General features: G+C 45.2%; 2 protein-coding genes across 2 annotated transcripts in view; one reads left to right on the top strand and one right to left on the bottom strand.

The window, feature by feature from the left end:
* The first annotated feature begins 479 nt into the window (after nt 1–479).
* LOC124043210 (TLR4 interactor with leucine rich repeats-like) lies at nt 480–6,885 on the top strand. The gene has a single exon (XM_046361518.1). The coding sequence runs from the start codon at nt 1,031–1,033 to the stop codon at nt 3,545–3,547; it is 2,517 nt and encodes an 838-aa protein (XP_046217474.1). The 5' UTR covers nt 480–1,030; the 3' UTR covers nt 3,548–6,885.
* Nucleotides 6,886–8,840: 1,955 nt separating this feature from the next.
* Nucleotides 8,841–20,626, bottom strand: part of LOC124042704 (cyclic AMP-responsive element-binding protein 5-like) — a gene marked incomplete at its 5' end in the record, with an annotated part of 16,543 nt that continues 4,757 nt past the window's right edge. The window contains 4 exon segments of the mRNA XM_046360795.1: nt 8,841–10,192; nt 11,017–11,125; nt 12,739–12,948; nt 13,679–14,038. Coding sequence (XP_046216751.1) covers nt 10,092–10,192; nt 11,017–11,125; nt 12,739–12,948; nt 13,679–14,038 — 780 coding nt within the window.

Genomic DNA, 20,626 nt, shown 5'->3' with positions numbered 1-20,626 from the left:
AGGCACCATGACCTGAATTCCTCTTGTATAATGTAAACCATATGTGTTTGAAATAGCCCCCCGACCGACCATCTTGAATTAGCTGGTGTTCATTGATAATGGCATGGGTAAATGACCTGCAAGATATCTTTCTCTATTTTTCTCATACTTCAATATTCTCTATCTTGTAGAAGTTTATTATTAACAGCAGTAACACAGTTTTAAGGTATTGTTCTTTTGTGTGAGCTAGGTTATCTCAGTTCCACACTCTCTGTCTTTTCTTACTCAGGTGATTGGCTGCCTGTACTGCTCCATTATGCACTTTGAACCGTGTGCAAGGAAGGGAGTCAGTCAGGGGGACACTCGTGGGAAGGAAGGCTTCCCGTCTGCTTTCTCTATGCCAAGTATAGAATCCTGCCTCGCGACCCCCGGTGGTGCGGGGGCGTGCAGAAAACTTGGTCAAAGTGTTCGGTCACGTCACTCTCTCTCTGCCTCGAATACAACAAGATATATGCGTACCTTTCTCCCACGCATTTGATTAGTTTCAGAGGACGCGTGTGTGTGTGACACATGTGTGTGTTCATGCGCGCGCTTGTGCGTATTTGCGCGCACAGCTCTGTATCCTGTGCGCCAGGCGCTGTTCACATCTGGTCTTGGCGGGGACGAGAGTTGCGGGGGAGGGGTTGAGCATTTGTGTGTGTGAGTGAGTGTGTGTGCTCTGCGCCTGAACCCTGCGTTTTGTGCACGTCTGTAATTTGCACCAGATGACCAATTGGGGGATGGAGCATTCTGGAGAGGTAAGCGTTCCTCACACGGCATAACATCGCAGCGCACAAATGAACTTAGTGTATGGACAACACTGCATAACCATGGATCCAGACACTTCTGCACACTAAACTTGTGCAGAGAAACTTCCGCTCCCCATTTTCTGGAGCAACAAGTGGATAATGGATATATCAGACGCAAAAGTGAGAGTGGAGAGTCGGGGTAACTGCACTTAAACACAAAGGGGAATGCTGCATCAGAAGGTTGCTCCAACTGCCGTTTGGGAATGGATACCGGTCATTTTGTGGCGGTCATCTGCTTTCTCCTCTTTTCCTGTGATGGGCTCCTCTCACCCGCAAGCGGCTTCTGTCCGGAGCGCTGCGATTGCCAGCACGCGCAGCACCTCCTCTGCACAAACCGAGGGCTTCGCGCGGTACCCAAGGTGCCCTCCTCGTGGGTCCCAGAGGACGTACTTGTCTTCAGTCTCGGGGGAAACTTCATTGGTAACATCACTGCCTTCGACTTCACTCGGTATGGAAATCTTATAAGGTTGAACTTACAGTATAATCAAATACAGACCATTCACCCTAAAGCGTTTGAAAAGCTCTCCAAATTGGAGGAGCTGTATTTGGGCAACAATCTGATATCAACAATACCTCCAGGAATGTTACAGTCACTGAAAAAACTGACAACTTTGTATGGCAATAACAATAACATGAAGAAGATCACTCCAGAGGTGTTTGGTAACTTGGAAAGCGTTGTGAGGCTGAGGTTGGATGGGAACGCCATAGAACTGTTACAGGACTCAGTCTTCAAGAGCTTGACCAATCTGCATTATCTCCATCTAGAATCCAACCAGCTGAGCCACATTCACAGAAATGCCTTTTCCAAGCTCATCAAACTGCGCTTTCTCAACCTGGCGCAGAACAAACAGGCGGCCGTGCGTAATGTGTTTACATTTTCCCAGCTCAGGTCACTGTCTACTCTGCTGCTCTCTGAAAATGAAATACAATACGTCGGAAACCACGTTTTCCAAAATCTGAAAAAGCTATCTAAACTATCCCTCAGCAATAACAACATCTCCCGGTTGGAGAGCGAGGCTTTGAAGGGGTTGTCAAGCGTGAGAGAGTTTCTGATGGATGGGAACGAGCTGGAAGATATTCCCGCGGGACTTCTTGACCCGCTGGAGCAAATCGAGGAGCTGGACTTTAGTCGCAACCACATTTCCACCGTGAACCCGATGGCTTTTAAAAAACTACAGCACCTGAGGGTTTTAAAACTCAAAGACAACCGGCTCACGAGCCTCTCCGGTCACATTTTCGCCCTCAACAGCCGCCTTTACGATTTGGATCTCCATGGCAACAACTGGACGTGTGACTGCCGCCTGAGCGAGCTGAAACAGTGGATGACGTCGGCACACTCTCAAGGGAAGCTGCTGACTGTTTTCGTGCAGTGTCATCACCCAGCGACACTGAACGGGAAGTATCTGGATTATGTCAACAGCTCCCAGTTACAGACCCAAGAGAATTGGAGCCACTTGTGTGAGACCCAAATTGGGCCTGAGGAGAGCAGAGGTGGGGGGGTCCTGGAGAAGGAGGTGGAGGAGAGGATGATGAGAGAGGGGGAGGTGAGGAAGGATGTAGAAGAGCAGAGGGGAATTGGGACTAGAGAAGGAGTGGAGATGAAGGCAATAGAGGAAGAGAACAGGGGTAGAGAGGAAGAGGAGAGAACGGAGGGAGCACAGGAAGTAGGTATCCCTCAGGAACAGGGAGGGCCAGAGGAGCGGGACAAATCCCTGTCGTTGGACAGGAAAAGGAGGAAGAAAATATCCGTTAGCCCCAGGTCGCGACCTTCTGCCAGGAAGCGTGAGAAAGGGAGGCGGGGTTCCGTTCTGGGCCGTGGTATTCCTCAAACACAAGCTCCTTTGCTCATCAACCCCATGGACCCAACCACAACCGTGCCTCAGACACTTGACAGCCAAAATAGCCATGGAAACCGTCTCAGTGGACCAATCACAGAGCTGCTCACCACCTCAGAGGAGCGGTTTGACCTTCTCAGAGGCGGTCAGGAGTATGGTCTACCAGTAATGACAGACCCCTGTATGTTCAACCGTCACTTTCTCACCAACGTGACCGTCGACCAGGTCGCCTCCAGCACGGCCACAGTCCACTGGACCACACGCCACCACCTCCGATTCACACCGGGATCCGGACTGGGACTAGACGAGGTCCACTACCGCTTGCTGTTCGACCGGTTCGGGACATCTGGCCGTTTTCCTCGCTATGTGTATGCCCGTGGCGGGGCGCGGTCGGTGATGTTACGAGAACTCCGCCCAGAAGTCACCTACATGGTGTGTGTGGAGGGGGTGGTGGGAGGGGCCGTGTGTCAGGTGGCACCCAGAGACCACTGCGCTGGATTGGTCACTCTCCCAGAGGAGTCTCGTCCCCAAGGGACACTGACTTCCAATCTCCACCTAGTCACCATTGCAACGCTGGCCATCAACGCCATCCTCCTGCTGGTGATTGGTGGAGCCTGGCTAGGGCAGACTTTGAGGCGGAAGCTGAAAAGGAGGAAGTCGGCGGTGCATGTGCGTCACATGTACTCCACGCGGCGACCGTTCCGCGGCTCTATGGCAACGACGGCGGCTGTGTCGACTGACTTTACCAGTTTCCAGAGCAGCCGGCAACCACGGCTCGGAACCCTGGAGGAAGGGGGAGACCTCATTGAGTTCTCCTGCGACCGTTTCCTTGACAACAGCCCCACCCGTAGAGACAACAGCAACATGCAGAGGTTTTGTGATTAGTAGAACCCTAGAGACATACACTCTTAGAAAAAACAGTGGTACCTAGAACAAAAAAGGGTTGTCCTGTGGAGACAGCCAAAGAACCCCTTTGGAACTCGTTTTCTAAGAGTGTAGAACATGAAAAACAATTGCTCTGTGTGACCAATATATACTATTCATGTTATTGTGAGCCATTAGATAATCCAAAAGTAGAACCCTTATCTAGAACCTGAGAACACCAAGACACCATTACAAGGAAGGAACATCCTCAGGAGGATGTCTAAGGTGCTGCAGAGAGAGAAACAGAACTAGACTGGATTTGAACCTGCACTGTAGGGCACTTCACCACAATAGCAGGACCACAACCAAGGTGTTATGACCACACACACACACACACACACACACACACACACACACACACACACACACACACACACACACACACACACACACACACACACACACACACACACACACACACACACACACACACACACACACACACACACACACACACACACACACACACACACACACACACACACACACACACACTCTTCCCAGCACACCATCTTATGCTGTTAACAAGTCCCTGCGCCAAGATGCAATTGGATGCATCTTGGTGCAGAGAAATCCCTCACATAATAAAGCCATAATAACATGTGTCATGTGACGTAGGCTACAGTTGTGCAGAGACGTTTTTAGGATTTCCACAAATGGGGATCATCTGTTAGCAGGTCTCAATCATTTTTGTTGCCTTTTACAAAACGCATTTCATGCAATTCTACGTCATTTACATGATAAAAGACATTAGCTGAATATTTGTTAATAACACACAAATGACCTAAATTAGTGGCTACTCTAACACTGTCAAACTGAGATCAATCTGGTCTTGAATTCAAACAAACAACAGCCCTGACCAATGAAGCAACACACACATTGTACAATATTAGGAGACAATATATATATATATGTATATATTATAGGCTACAGTAGGGTACTAAATGACATGTCCAGTGCCACACTGACTCACCTAATGATGAAGATGTAGCCATAAGATACTACTCATGGTGATGGCCGATGGTCTCCTCTTGGCAACAGCTTATCTCAAGATGAGCTACTTTGAAAAACATTGCTGCTGTTGCTGGGAGTTGTTCTATTGGTTCTACAGATAGACTAGTCTTCTCTTTTCAGTGGTATGCATTTGCTTTCCAAACTTGACATTTTTCCTGCAATTGTCTTTAGAAATTTTCAAAAGTCAAACAGACAGCTACAACCAACCATAGTAATATAATCTATATAATTGTACAATCAAATCAGGACTTGCAGCCACTGCTAGTGTACCCATCAGTTGAATAGTCAAATTGCCAGGGTAAGAGGTTCCAAAACTCTGTGGATTATTTGTCTATGGCCCAAAACGCAACAAGTTGTATATTTGCGTGCGCATGCTGGCCAAATCGCGGCCTTCCCGACTGTAGGCAACCAGTAACTGCCAAAATAAAGGAAACACTTGAGTAAATGAGGACTACAAATAATATGTCGTGCTGTGGGTGCATTTTCCCGGCATGGTTTAGGTCCACTTATAGACTCTATGTCAAGGAGCATTGAAGCTGTTCTGGCAGCTCATAGTGGCCAAACACCCTTTTAAGACACTTGGCTAAAATAATAATAAACAAATAATAGCAAAAAAAGTAATATTATAATATACATTTAAATGATTGCCTCTTGGGCAATAATTGGCCAGCCTAATTGGCCAGTCACATGTATTTATTATGCAGTTACCAATCAAGGCAGGGCCCCCCAGTTATCCACATGTGCCCCCCCCTACCTATTCTTCTCCTCCCACCTGACGATTATCAGAGCAGCATCAGGCTGTCTACTCTCATTGAGGGCCGGCTCCTGAATCGATCCGGGGGTTTTTATTTTTTTATTTAACCTTTATTTAACTGGTTGGCGGTCGCAGTAAAAATGATATATATGACGTATATAGCATATACTGTATATATACTATATGCAGTATATCATTATTTTATTTTGCATTTCTTTTTTTGCTGCCTTTTGGGCCCCCCACGGCCCTGGGCCAAGGAGCTTCAACCCCGGTAATCCCCTGCATTAATCTGGCCCTGGTATGCAGCCCTGGTTATGACCCCAGCAGAGTCACAGTCAGGGCTGTGCTATGGCCACTGCAGAACCACAGTTAGGGTGGTGTTATGACCCCAGCAGAGAAACAGTTAGGGTGGTGTTATGACCACAGCAGAACCACAGTTAGGGTGGTGTTATGACCCCAGCAGAGCCACAGTTAGGGTGGTGTTATGACCCCAGCAGAGAAACAGTTAGGGTGGTGTTATGACCACAGCAGAACCACAGTTAGGGTGGTGTTATGACCACAGCAGAGCAACAGTTAGGGTGGTGTTATGACCCCAGCAGAGCCACAGTTAGGGCTGTGTTATGACCACAGCAGAGCCACCGTTAGGGTGGTGTTATGACCACAGCAGAGCAACAGTTAGGGTGGTGTTATGACCACAGCAGAGCCACCGTTAGGGTGGTGTTATGACCACAGCAGAACCACAGTTAGGGTGGTGTTATGACCACAGCAGAGCAACAGTTAGGGTGGTGTTATGACCCCAGCAGAGCAACAGTTAGGGTGGTGTTATGACCCCAGCAGAGCCACAGTTAGGGTGGTGTTATGACCACAGCAGAACCACAGTTAGGGTGGTGTTATGACCACAGCAGAGCCACAGTTAGGGTGGTGTTATGACCACAGCAGAGTCACAGTTAGGGTGGTGTTATGACCCCAGCAGAGCCACAGTTAGGGTGGTGTTATGACCACAGCAGAGTCACAGTTAGGGTGGTGTTATGACCACAGCAGAACCACAGTTAGGGTGGTGTTATGACCACAGCAGAGCCACAGTTAGGGTGGTGTTATGACCACAGCAGAACCACAGTTAGGGTGGTGTTATGACCACAGCAGAACCACAGTTAGGGTGGTGTTATGACCACAGCAGAGAAACAGTTAGGGTGGTGTTATGACCACAGCAGAACCACAGTTAGGGTGGTGTTATGACCACAGCAGAGCCACAGTTAGGGTGGTGTTATGACCACAGCAGAACCACAGTTAGGGTGGTGTTATGACCAGGGTTGTCTTTGTGGGTGACCAAACAGCTGAGCTCATCAGTGCTGATCCAGACTCTACAGGAAGTCAATCCCACTGACTTCCTCGACTTCCTCTAAGCCTCATGCATTTCCTTTCCCATTTCCTTGCACCTGTGTGTGTGTGTGTGTGTGTGTGTGTGTGTGTGTGTGTGTGTGTGTGTGTGTGTGTGTGTGTGTGTGTGTGTGTGTGTGTGTGTGTGTGTGTGTGTGTGTGTGTGTGTGTGTGTGTGTGAGAGAGAGAGAGAGAGAGAGAGAGAGAGAGAGATTGTGTATAAAATATCATTTCTAATGTGCCTGAAAATAAAAATAGCTGCTGGTTGGCAGAAAAATACTTTGAATGATCTGTTTTATATGTTGTTTTTATACTTTGTACTCAACAATGTATTGTGCTACAGGCAAGTAAGTAACAACATCCCTGACAATGTGACAGTTAGACCTATGGTCCATTTGTCTGTATGAAAATAAGAAGGATACCTTTGCAAATAATGGTTGAAGTCCCTTGTGTGTTTGGTTCCAATATAAATAAATAAACAGGTATTACAGTCATGGTATTTTTCAATATTTTTTAAAATAAAATTGTAATTGTATTTATATTTGACCGTTATTTGACCAGGTAAGTTGACTGAGAACACATTCTCATGTACAGCAACAACCTGGCGAATAGTTAGTTACAAGGGAAAGGAGGGGGATGAATGAGCCAATTGTGAGCTAGGGGTGAATTGGGGGGCCATGATGATCAGATTGGGAATTTAGCCAGGACACTGGGGTTAACACCCTTACTCTTACGATAAGTGCCATGGGATCTTTAGTGACCACAGAGAATCAGGACACCCGTTTAACGTCGCATCCGAAAGATGGCACCCTACACAGGGCAGTGCATTGGGATATTTTTTTTGAACTGAGGAAACACCACTTATTGCTGTATATTCATTCATAGAGAACAAATGTGTACACATTTCATCATGTGTGTGTGAGAGAGAGAGAGAGAGAGAGAGAGAGAGAGAGAGAGAGAGAGAGAGAGAGAGAGAGAGAGAGAGAGAGAGAGAGTGTGTTTCAAGACAAAAACAGTCTGGCAATAGTTAGGTCTTTGTTTGTGTAGACTCTCAGGTCAGATCAGTTTCACACCCCAAATCTTAAAATAGTGTGTTACCATAACAACAGACACAGACAGACACACAGACCAGGAAACACTGTCTGACATATGAAACAGAAACTATATATAATTCCTATTTGGTTAAGGCTGACATGTTTCTGTTTGTTAAACTATAGTGGATTGGGCGTGCCCCCTGCCGACTCTAACTTCCCCTGTCTTTCACTCAACCTGCTAAAACTAAGCTATGGATGGGGTAAATCAACCCAGATCTGTGATCTCTGACCTTTGACACCATCACATTGAGTATTGTTTAATCGGGGTGGCTCCAACTGTCTACAGTTCCAGAACAGATCACTAGGAGGCAGGCTAGACCATTCGTCTGATAGGCCCATTGGATCAAATACAAATTTCTCCTCAGATCTACTGATGGAGGAGGCAACCAGTAAAATCACAATAAGATACTAGAGAATAAGTGCTTTTATTTTCAGTTTGTAGCAATTGTCAATATATGTAAAAAAAAAAATACAAAAATTGAACATAACACAATCACAATACAGGAAGATACATAGATACTGGTTATAGGGCGATGCACTGTGTGAGCCTAGTTAACATGATAAATACCCTGTAGGAAACTAGTAAGTGCTTTTCAGGAGTTACACAAAGGGTCAGGGGTTATCCTGGTCAGGTGACATGCAATCAGGTACCAAACATTATACTCTGCATTACATAGTTACAAGGAGGCTCTGCATTACATCATTACAAGGAGGCTCTGCATTACATAATTACAAGGAGGCTCTGCATTACATCGTTACAAGGAGGCTCTGCATTACATAATTACAAGGAGGCTCTGCATTACATCGTTACAAGGAGGCTCTGCATTACATCATTACAAGGAGGCTCTGCATTACATCATTACAAGGAGGCTCTGCATTACATCATTACAAGGAGGCTCTGCATTACATCATTACAAGGAGGCTCTGCATTGCATAATTACAAGGAGGCTCTGCATTACATCATTACAAGGAGGCTCTGCATTACATCGCAAGGAGGCTAATCATTACAAGGAGGCTCTGCATTACATCATTACAAGGAGGCTCTTCATTACATCATTACAAGGAGGCTCTTCATTACATCATTACAAGGAGGCTCTGCATTACATCATTACAAGGAGGCTCTGCATTACATCATTACAAGGAGGCTCTGCATTACATCATTACAAAACAAGGACACTCTGTTCACAGGTCTTGATATAGATTTGCATAAAATGTACATTTGTATTAGTTTTCATTCACGTTCTGCATTTCAGAGAGACCTGGGTTGCATATGCAACCACACACACATACTGTAGCATACACACAACTCTGGGCCATAGTTACAGGCTAGTTTTAAGCACGAGAGTCTTTCAGGGTCTGGTTCTGGTGGTGGCGTAAGTTACAAGACCTAACCATGTCCTAACCAAAACCTAACCAAGACCTAACCATGTCCTAACCAAAACCTAACCAAGGCCTAACCAAAACCTAACCAAGACCTAACCAAGACCTAACCAAGACCTAACCAAGGCCTAACCAAAACCTAACCAAAACCTAACCAAGACCTAACCAAGACCTAACCATGTCACATTCTGAGAAAAAGGTGACGCGATGAAGTCCCGTGTGGCTCATTTGGTACAGCATGGTGCTTGCAATGCCAGGGTTGTGGGGTTGACTCCCATGTGAGACCATTAATAAAACTGTATGCAGTCACCACTTTAAGCTAAAGGACATAATAACAGGTATGTTTGCACACACAGCCCAGGTTGGAGCAGTCCTAGAGCAGTACTTGGATTTCTGATTTCACACTAACAGAGACACATAGATTGACTGAGATTCCCAAAGACACAATATGATCCAATTTACATGTGACTATCATCACAGTGTTGGAGAGACATAGACTGGGGTTGCAACAATTCTGTAACTTCACCAAAATTCACAGATTTTACGGAAATCAGGAGGCAATAAGCAGGAAATCCGGGAATCGTCCAACCGGGATTTCTGGAATTTTGGGAAAGTCACTGTAAATGTGCAACGGTAGCAGAGACTCAAGGCTTGTAGAGGCCAGTCAGTCCAGTTCTGTCATACCTGTGTCCATTGAGGCTAGGAGAGCAGGAGAGGGAGCAATTCAGACTACTGAGATACAACCACCAATGATTATGGGAAGGGTGAGCTGATTCTAGAACTGATTCAACCCCTTGGAACCAGGGATTAAACCCTGTGTGTGCATGGGCAACCCTGGATCCAACTCTTGTGAACTAATGAAATTCAGCCATCCATGCTTTCATTTTTAATCTGAGGATGAGGAGGTGGAGATGCTGTTGGATTGGATGGCCTGCCGCTGCAACCCGGGACACAGGGGGGATGGACTTCCTGTCGAACTCCCTGGACCTGGGGCACAGAGACAGCTGTCAATCAAATTGACCTGGCTAATGTTAGACGGCTCCCTCTCTCTGTGTGTACGATCTGCGTCCAGAGGAAAGTCTACAATAAAAACATATGTAAAAAAAATGTCACTAGAAATGAAAGTAGTCCTACATTATATCATGAATGAAAACTCATGTACAATTCAAATAAGGAAAATAACTCATTTATTTTGACATTTGCATTACAGTAGAATATACAGAAAATAAAGCAAAAACAGAAAATATACCAATGAAGCATATCTGTCTGTATAACTGCAGAACATGTACTAAGTGGTTACATAGATAGTCATTCTTACAAGGATACACATCATGGTTGTTTAAATCCAGTCATCAAGGTGCAACGTGGGTTTAGTCTCACTTTTTAACCTTACGTACCAGCTACGGTGAGAATGTAGACCTGTGTGTCTGAGACACCTGGATGTTTGACCCTCACAGGGGATCTCCACTGGGGCGTTGGGAAAACATGAGGCTTTTAGCTGCTACCCTGTGAAAGGCACTTCATCAAGTGTTCTCGGGCGTGAATTCATTAAAATAGTACCAGAGCAGCACGGGCCTCTCACAGAGCCGTGGCATGCTGCTCACACCCAGGTTTCATTGAGATGAATAGGAGGGTTTGACGCTCTGAAAATGTGACGTGTCCAGTGTAGCAGGCCCATTCAATTCACATGGGACAACATGGACAGCTGGAGATGGTACCGTATGTATCCTTGTGGTTCTGGGATAGGGGTCTGTGTTCTGTAGAGGGTAGGGGTGTACCTCTGGGTGTTTTGGGGATGGGGTGTTACTCACTGAGGTACCCCTGTGATTCTCTCTGGCGGGCGGTAACCAGACAGTCTTTATGGGTCAGCAGGATCTGCTTCAGCTGACCAACCTCTGACCTCAGAGTGGTCACCTCATTCTGGAATGGACAGAGGGAAAGAGCCATTAATGATACTGTGACAATCAAATCAAATTGTATTTGTCACATGCGCCGAATACAACTGGTATAGACCTTACTGCGAAATGCTTACATACATACATACATACATACATACATACATACATACATACATACATACATACATACATACATACATACATACATACATACATACATACATACATACATACATACATACATACATACATACATACATACATACATACATACATACATACATACATACATACATACATACATACATACATACATACATACACATACACACACACACACACACACACACACACACACACACACACACACACACACACACACACACACACACACACACACACACACACACACACACACACACACACACACACACACACACAATGCAGTTCAAGAAATAGAGTTATGAAAATACTTACTAAATAAACTAAAGTAAAAAATGAAATAAAAACACAATAAAATAACAATAATGAGGCTATATACATTGGGGTGCAGGTACCGAGTCAATGTGCAGGGTTACAGGTTAGTTGAGGTAAATTGTACATGTAAGTGGGAGGAGGGGTCCGGGTGGCCATTTGATTAATTGTTCATCAGTCTTATGGCTTGGGTGTAGAAGCTGTTAAGGAGCCTTTTGGACCTAGACTTGTCGTTCCGGTACTGTTTGCCGTGCGGTAGCACCTTACGGTCGGATGCCGAGTAGTTGCCATACCAGGGGGTGATGCAATGATGGTTTTGATGTGAGCCATGACCAGCCTTTCAAAGCACTTCTTGGCTACGTCGTGAGTGCTACGGGTCGGTAGTCATTTAGGCAGGTTGCCTTCGCTTTCTTGGGCACAGGGACTGTGGTGGTCTGCTTTAAACATGTAGGTATTACAGACTCGGTCAGGGAGAGGCTGAAAATGTCAGTGAAGACACATGCCACTTGACAGTTGGTCCTCGTACGCTCTGAGTACACATCCTGGTAATCAATGTGTGTGTGTGTGCATGTGTGTGCGTGCATGCGTGCTTGTATGTGTATATGTGTCCCTGTGCATTAAAGTGTATCCCAGTGTGTGTGTGTGTGTGTGTGTGTGTGTGTGTGTGTGTGTGTGTGTGTGTGTGTGTGTGTGTGTGTGTGTGTGTGTGTGTGTGTGTGTGTGTGTGTGTGTGTGTGTGTGTGTGTGTGTGTATATGTTTGTATGTGTGTATGTGTATGTGTTACAGACCTCTACATGCTTTGTAAGTAGGAAAACCTGCAAAATCGGCACTGTATCAAATACTTGTTCTCCCCACTGTATGTATGCATGTGTATGTGTACAGTGCCTTGCGAAAGTATTCGGCCCCCTTGAAGTAAAGGGGCTGAATAATTTTGCACGCCCAATTTTTCAGTTTTTTATTTGTTAAAAAAGTTTGAAATATCCAATAAATGTCGTTCCACTTCATGATTGTGTCCCACTTGTTGATTCTTCACAAAAAAATACAGTTTTATATCTTTATGTTTGAAGCCTGAAATGTGGCAAAAGGTCGCAAAGTTCAAGGGGGCCGAATACTTTCGCAAGGCACTGTATGTGTGTGTGTATGTGTGTGTATAAACCTACCTGCAGCTGCATGTTGTTGTGCGTCAGCTCCTCTGCCTTCTTCTCCAGAGCAGACACCCAGACCTTCCTCTTCTGTCTGCATCGCGTGGCCGCAGCTCTGTTGCGTTCCAGGAACTTCTGCCTGCGCTCGTCTGGGTCCTGGTCCACAGACCTCCTGCGACGTCCTCCAGCCGCCTGGCCTGCATGCAGGGAATGTGTCTGCTGGGATGACTGTACAACACACCATCCTCATGATGCAGTATTGACTAAGAACCTGGAACACTTTATCCTCTGTGATAAGGTATAGACATTAGTGTCATAATAATTACGTAACAGTGGCAATAAACTGTGATGATGGCAACCACTTGTTAACCCTCATGTTGAACTAACAAAACTTGATACAGAGTGGTAGGCCGGATCACTGACAACGATGAGACAGCCTATAGGGAGGAGGTCAGAGACCTGGCAGTGTGGTGCCAGGACAACAACCTCTCCCTCAATGTGAGCAAGACAAAGGAGATGATCGTGGACTACAGGAAAAGGAGGGCCGAACAGCCCCCATTAACATCAATGGGGCTGTAGTGGAGCAGGTCGAGAGCTTCAAGTTCCTTGGTGTTTACATTGACCCCCCCTCGCTTTTGTACACTGCTGCTACTCACTGTTTATTATCTATGCATAGTCACTTCACCCCCACCTACATGTACAAATTACCTCGACTAACCTGTACCCAGCACACTGTCTCAGTACCGGTGCCCCCTGTATTTTGCCTCATTATCATTATACTTACTGTGTTACTTTTTATTATTACTTTTTATTTTAGTCTACTTGGTAAATATTTTCTTAACTCTTCTTGTTCAGGGCTTGTAAGTAAACATTTTACGATAAAGTCTTCGGCGCAAGTGACAAATAAAGTTTGATTTGATTTTTGAATTGTCATGACAACACCTAAGTAGTACTGTACCTGAAGACTTATGGAGTGGAGGGGCAGGTGAGGGGAGGTTTGGTGGGTGTGGCTGGCCTGCAGGTGCGAGGGAGGTGATTGGTGAACCTGATGATGCAGCACATTCCCTGATTGGTGCCCCTGGCTGTGGGCACTTCCCAGGTGATGTGGAGAGGCGTGGCAGTGCTGCTGGTAGGAGATGGGCAGAGCCTGCTGCAGGTGCTGATGAGGCTGCTGCTGCTGCAGATGAGTGTGTCGTTGCCGCGGTGACATCATCTCCATCATGTGACCTATGGTGGGATCCATGTTGCTGTTGGCGACAGCTCCGGGGTGTTGGTGTTGGTGATGGTGTTGGTGGGGGTGACCCATAGTTTTAGCCCTCTGAGGAATAGAAAGGTCGTCAAAACTTAATACCATCAAATTAAAATGAATTATAAATTACAATTAATGTCAAATTATAATTAAACTGATGTCGAAAAGGCCCTTTTTTACGAACTCCGATGTGATTTTATTTCTGTCCAAAATCTGGACTTGTTCCAAAGAATGGACTTGGTGTTTAAAGGTCTTAAATTATTTCCAACAAACATATCACCACTGAACTGAGCAATACAATACAACTGAATGAACTGAACATAGGAATACAACTGAATGAACTGAACAAAGGAAAACAACAGAATAAACTGAACAAAGGAAAACAACTGAATGAACTGAACAAAGGAAAACAACAGAATAAACTGAACAAAGGAAAACAACAGAATAAACTGAACAAAGGAAAACAACAGAATAAACTGAACAAAGGAAAACAACAGAATAAACTGAACAAAGGAAAACAACAGAATAAACTGAACAAAGGAAAACAACAGAATAAACTGAACAAAGGAAAACAACTGAATAAACTGAACAAAGGAAAACAACAGAATAAACTGAACAAAAAACAACAGAATAAACTGAAAACAAAAACAACTGAATAAACTGAACAAAGGAAAACAACAGAATCAACTGAACAAAGGAAAACAACAGAATAAACTGAACAAAGGAAAACAACAGAATAAACTGAACAAAGGAAAACACTGAATGAACTGAACAAAGGAAAACAACAGAATAAACTGAACAAAGGAATACACTGAATGACGTCATTGCTTTTGTTATTCACTCTCTTCTTTCCCAGCTGTGAAAATAGTCAAGAAGTGCCAATCATCAACAACACTTGATATCTTAAGTTAACATATATTAATTGATATCTTATTGGGAACCGTATTGATTGGGAACCATATTTAGACAGCCTGAGTTTCGCTTTGTATTTCGTGGGTGTTTGTTCCCATCTTTGTGTAGTATTCACCAGATAGGCTGTAATTAGTTTCTCGTTCCGTTCTGTTGTTTTTGTATTTAGTTTCAGTTATTTCATGTACCGAGATTCTTTCATTAAATTCATGAGTAACCTACACGCTGCATTTCGGTCCGACTCTCTTCTTTCAACAGACGAACGCCATTACAGAAACACCCACCTCTCACGGACCGAGCAGCGTGTAACTGGCAACGACGTAGATAACTGGCAGGAGCTAATGGAGTATACGACGTGGGAAGAAATCGACAGGTGGGCGGCCGACCCAGAGAGAGTGCAGGCGCCCGCCTGGGATTCGCTTCAGCAGTGCGAAGAGGGCTACAGGCTAATGGAGTCAAAAAGGAAAACACGGCGACGCAGAGCGAAAACCGAAAGTAACCCCCAATTATTTATTGGGGGAGGGCGCAGAGAGAGAGTGGCTGAGTCAGGGTTCAGACCTGAGCCAACTCTCCCTGTTAATCGTGAAGAGCAGTTGCAGTGGGAGAGGCTGCACCACTTGGAGAATTGGACATGGGAGGAGGAATTAGACGGTAAAGGACCTTGGGCTCAGCCTGGAGAATATCGCCGTCCCAAGGAAGAAATAGAAGTGGATTAAAGCGGAGAGGCGCAGGTATGAGGAGGCAGCACGGCGACGCGGTTGGAAGCCGGAAAAGCAGCCCCAAAAAATTATTGGGGGGTAGCTAGAAGGGAGAATAGTTATGCCAGGTAGGAGACCTGCGCAAACTCCCTGTGCTCACCGTTGGGCTAGAGAGACCGGGCAGGCACCGTGTTATGCTATGGAGCGCACGGTGTTTCCAGTGCGGGTGCAGAGCCAGGTGCGGCACATACCAGCCCTTCCTATTGGCCGGGCTAGAGTGGGCATCGAGTCAGGTAAGCTTGGGCAGGCTCGGTGCTCAAGAGCTCCAGTGCGCCTGCACGGTCCGGTCTATCCAGAGCCACCTCTACACACCAGTCCTCCGGTAGCAGCTCCCCGACCCAGGCTTCCTGTGCGTGTCCTCGATCCAGTACCACCAGTTCCAGCACCACGCACCAGGCCTCCAGTGCGCCTCGCCTGTTCAGCGCAGCCAGCGCTTTTCTCCTCTCCTGCGCTGTCGGAGTCTCCCGCCTGTTTAGCGCAGCCAGAGCCTTTCTCCTCTCCTGCGCTGCCGGAGTCTCCAGTCTGCCCAGCGCCGCCAGTGCTCCCAGCGCCGCCAGCGCCACCAGTGCTCCCAGTCTGCCCAGCGCCACCAGTGCTCCCAGTCTGCCCAGCGCCGCCAGTGCTCCCAGTCTGCCCAGCACCGCCAGTGCTCCCAGTCTGCCCAGCGCCGCCAGTCTGCCCAGCGCCGCCAGTGCTCCCAGTCTGCCCAGCGCCGCCAGTGCTCCCAGTCTGCCCAGCGCCGCCAGTACCGCCAGTCTGCCCAGCGCCGCCAGTGCCGCCAGTCAGCCCAGCGCCGCCAGACAACCAGTCTCTTCCAGATCTGCTTGTCAACCTGAATCTTCCAGTTCCGCCAGCCAGCCAGGATTTACCGGAGCCTACTGCCTGCCTGAGCTTCATCTCAGTACTGGGCTTCCACTCAATACTGGGCTTCCTCTCAATACTGGGCTTCCTCTCAGTACTGGGCTTCCTCTCAGTACCGGGCTTCCCCTCAGTACCGGGCTTCCCCTCAGTCCTGGGCAGCCCCTCAGTTCCGAGCTGCCCCTCTGTCCCGAGCTGCCCCTCTGTCCCGAGATGCCCCTCTGTCCCGAGATGCCCCTCTGTCCCGAGATGCCCCTCTGTCCTGAGATGCCCCTCTGTCCCGAGATGCCCCTCTGTCCCGAGATGCCCCTCTGTCCCGAGCTGCCCTTCTGTCACGAGCTGCTCCTCAGTTATGTGGGGATCTGGGTGAGGACTATTAGGTCATGGTCGGCGGAGAGGGTGGATTATCCCAGGACGCGAAGGGGAGGAACTAGGACATTAATGGAGTGAGGTCCACGTCCCGAGCCAGAACCGCCACCATGGATAGACGCCCACCCGGACCCTCCCTATGCTCTTGAGGTGCGTCCGGGAGTCCGCACCTTAGGGGGGGGTTCTGTCACGCCTTGGTCATTGTATTTTGTGTTTTTGTTATATGTTTGGGTAGGCCAGGGTGTGACATGGGTTTATATGTTGTGTTTCGTATTGGGGTTTGTATTATTTGGGATCGCGGCTGATTAGGGGTGTGGTATAGGTTTGGCTGCCTGAGGCGATTCTCAATTAGAGTCAGGTGCTTATCGTTGTCTCTGATTGGGAACCGTATTTAGACAGCCTGAGTTTCGCTTTGTATTTTGTGGGTGTTTGTTCCTGTCTTTGTGTAGTATTCACCAGATAGGCTGTAATTAGTTTCTCGTTCCGTTCTGTTGTTTTTGTATTTAGTTTCAGTTATTTCATGTACCGCGATTCTTTCATTAAAGTCATGAGTAACCTACACGCTGCATTTCGGTCCGACTCTCTTCTTTCAACAGACGAACGCCGTTACAGTGACATCTTAATTTAACAGTGTATGAATTGATATCTTAAGTTAACAGTGTATTAATTGATATCTTCAGTTAACAGTGTATTAATTGATATCTTCAGTTAACAGTGTATTAATTGATATCTTCAGTTAACAGTGTATTAATTGATATCTTAATTTAAGTGAACAGTTGGATGTCACTTGATATCCTTTTTTTTATACCCCTTTTTTTCCTCCCCAATTTTGTGGTATTCAATTGGTAGTTACAGTCTTGTCTCATCGCTGCAACTCCCGTACGGACTCAGGAGAGGTGAAGGTCGAGAGTCATGCATCCTCTGAAACACAACCCAACCAAGCCACACTGCTTCTTGACACAATGCACATCCAATCCGGAAGCCAGCCGCACCAATGTGTCGGAGGAAACACTGTACACCTGGCCACCTGGTCAGCGTGCACTGCACCCGACCCACCACAGGAGTTGCTAGTGTGCAATGAGACAAGGATATCCCTACCGGCCAAACCCTCCCTAACCCGGACAACGCTGGGCCAATTGTCTGTCGCCCCATGGACCTCCCTGTCGCGGCCGGCTGCGACTGAACCTGGGCTCGAACCTAGAATCTCTGGTGGCACAGCTAGCCTTAGACCACTTCGCCACCCGGGAGGCATCACTAGATATCTTAAGTTAAGTTGCCAGTAAATCATTTCATATCTTAAGTTAAGTTGACAGTATATCATTTCATATCTTAAGTTAAGTTAACAGTATATCACTAGATATTTTAAGTTAAGTTGACAGTATATCACTAGATATTTTAAGTTAAGTTGACAGTATATCACTTCATATATTAAGTTAAGTTAACAGTATATCACTAGATATTTTAAGTTAAGTTGACAGTATATCACTTTAAGTTGACATATATTATATCTTAAGTTAAGTTAACAGTATATCACTATCTTAAGATTATATATCATATTAAGTTGACAGTATATCATTAGATATCTTAAGTTAAGTTAAGTTAACAGTATATCACTAGTATTTTAAGTTAAGTTGACAGTATATCATTTCATATCTTAAGTTAAGTTGACAGTATATCATTTCATATCTTAAGTTAAGTTGACAGTATATCACTAGATATCTTAAGTTAAGTTGACAGTAAATCATTTCATATCTTAAGTTAAGTTGACAGTATATCACTAGATATCTTAAGTTAAGTTGACAGTATATCATTTCATATCTTAAGTTAAGTTGACAGTATATCACTAGATATCTTAAGTTAAGTTGACAGTATATCATTTCATATCTTAAGTTAAGTTAACAGTATCATCATATCTTAAGTTAAGTTGACATATATTAAGTTAAGTTAACAGTATATCACTAGATATCTTAAGTTAAGTTGCCAGTAAATCATTTCATATCTTAAGTTAAGTTGCCAGTATATCATTTCATATCTTAAGTTAAGTTAACAGTATATCACTTCATATATTAAGTTAAGTTAACAGTATATCACTAGATATCTTAAGTTAAGTTGCCAGTAAATCATTTATATCACTAGATATTTTAAGTTAAGTTGACATATCACTAGATATTTTAAGTTAAGTTGACAGTATATCACTAGATATTTTAAGTTAAGTTAACAGTATATCACTAGATATTTTAAGTTAAGTTAACAGTATATCACTAGATATTTTAAGTTAAGTTGACAGTATATCACTATATCACTATATTTTATTAAGTTAACAGTGTATCACTAGATATTTTAAGTTAAGTTAACAGTATATCACTAGATATTTTAAGTTAAGTTGACAGTATATCACTTCATATATTAAGTTAACAGTGTATCACTTGCATATCACCTCATAGTACTGCTTATGACTTGTACATGACTTCTGATAGAATCTAAATAATAGATGAACTATATAGGAACTCTGCTAACACATTGCCAACACTGCATAGCTCTAGCAGTGATTTCACCGTTCTCTCACACTCAGCAAGGCAAAGATTGCATTCTAAATGGCTCCCGAATCCCTACAGGCTCTGGTCAAAAAGTAGTGCATTTGTAAGGAATATGGTGCCATTTGGGACACTGAGAGAGTGTTTCTGGGGCATGACATCACAGCACTCCCAACATTACTATCACTCTCGGTTATGCAATATTTCTTTAAGAGAAGTAGTAGATTTTTTCCGCTCCAATCACCAATGAAAAAAAGGGAGGACATTTAAGCCTAGTTTATACATGGTGGTAACATGTGTGCCTTGTCCTGATCTCGACTACATTCTGACTGTGCCCATATTCGTCGTGTCCACATATTAGTCTTTCAGAATCATATTTATTTATTTTATGACACATTGATGCCGTAAGTTAATGGTTCCATCTCTCAATCATTTTAGAAGGCAGGATAATGGTGATATGTCTATAATCTGTCTATACTTTTAGGATATCCAGCCACAATCTGTGCCTGACTACCTACTGAGGTGGTCAGGAAGATCTGATCAAAATCAGATCACAATGTGTCTTTTAATCGTTTACAGCTGTCTGAAAATGTAGGCACAATCAGAATGTGGACAAGATCAAGACAAAGGATGAATGTTACTGTAGAACCAGGTATAAACAGGGCTTGAGAGAGTGCCACTGCCAGCAATGAGGTCATGTAGCTGTCTGTGCCAGTTCTACCAGCCAACCACACAGACACGGTCTATCTCTTTCTGTCTGACAGACACACTCTCTTTCCCCCTCTCTCTCTCTCTCTCTCTCTCTCTCTCTCTCTCTCTCTCTCTCTCTCTCTCTCTCTCTCTCTCTCTCTCTCTCTCTCTCTCTCTCTCTCTCTCTCTCTCTCTCTCTCTCTCTCTCTCTCTCTCTCTCTCTCTCTCTCTCTCTCTCTCTCTCTCTCTCTCTCAGACACTCTAGCTCTCTCTCTCTTTCCTTCTCTCTCTCAGACTCTTTCTTCTCTCTCTCTCTTTCTTTCCTTCTCTCTCTTTCTTTCTTCTCTCTCTCTCTCTCTTTCTTTCCTTCTCTCTCTCAGACTCTTTCTTCCCGCTCTCTCTCACTCAGCCTCTTTCTTCTCTCTCTCCCGCTCTCTCTCTCTCAGCCTCTTTCTTTTCTCTCTCTCTCTCTCCCTCTCTCTCTCTCTCAGCCTCTTTCTTTTCTCTCTCTCTCTCTCTCTCAGCCTCTTTCTTTCTCT

The sequence above is a fragment of the Oncorhynchus gorbuscha genome, linkage group LG09 (assembly GCF_021184085.1).
Source record: "Oncorhynchus gorbuscha isolate QuinsamMale2020 ecotype Even-year linkage group LG09, OgorEven_v1.0, whole genome shotgun sequence".
Lineage (NCBI taxonomy): Eukaryota > Metazoa > Chordata > Actinopteri > Salmoniformes > Salmonidae > Oncorhynchus > Oncorhynchus gorbuscha.
Note: the sequence above shows the minus strand (reverse complement) of the source record. Positions and strands in the feature narration are given on the sequence as shown.

Coding starts and splice junctions, on each gene's coding strand:
- LOC124043210 (XM_046361518.1), top strand. CDS start 1,031: ATGGATACCGGTCATTTTGTGGCGGTCATCTGCTTTCTCCTCTTTTCC.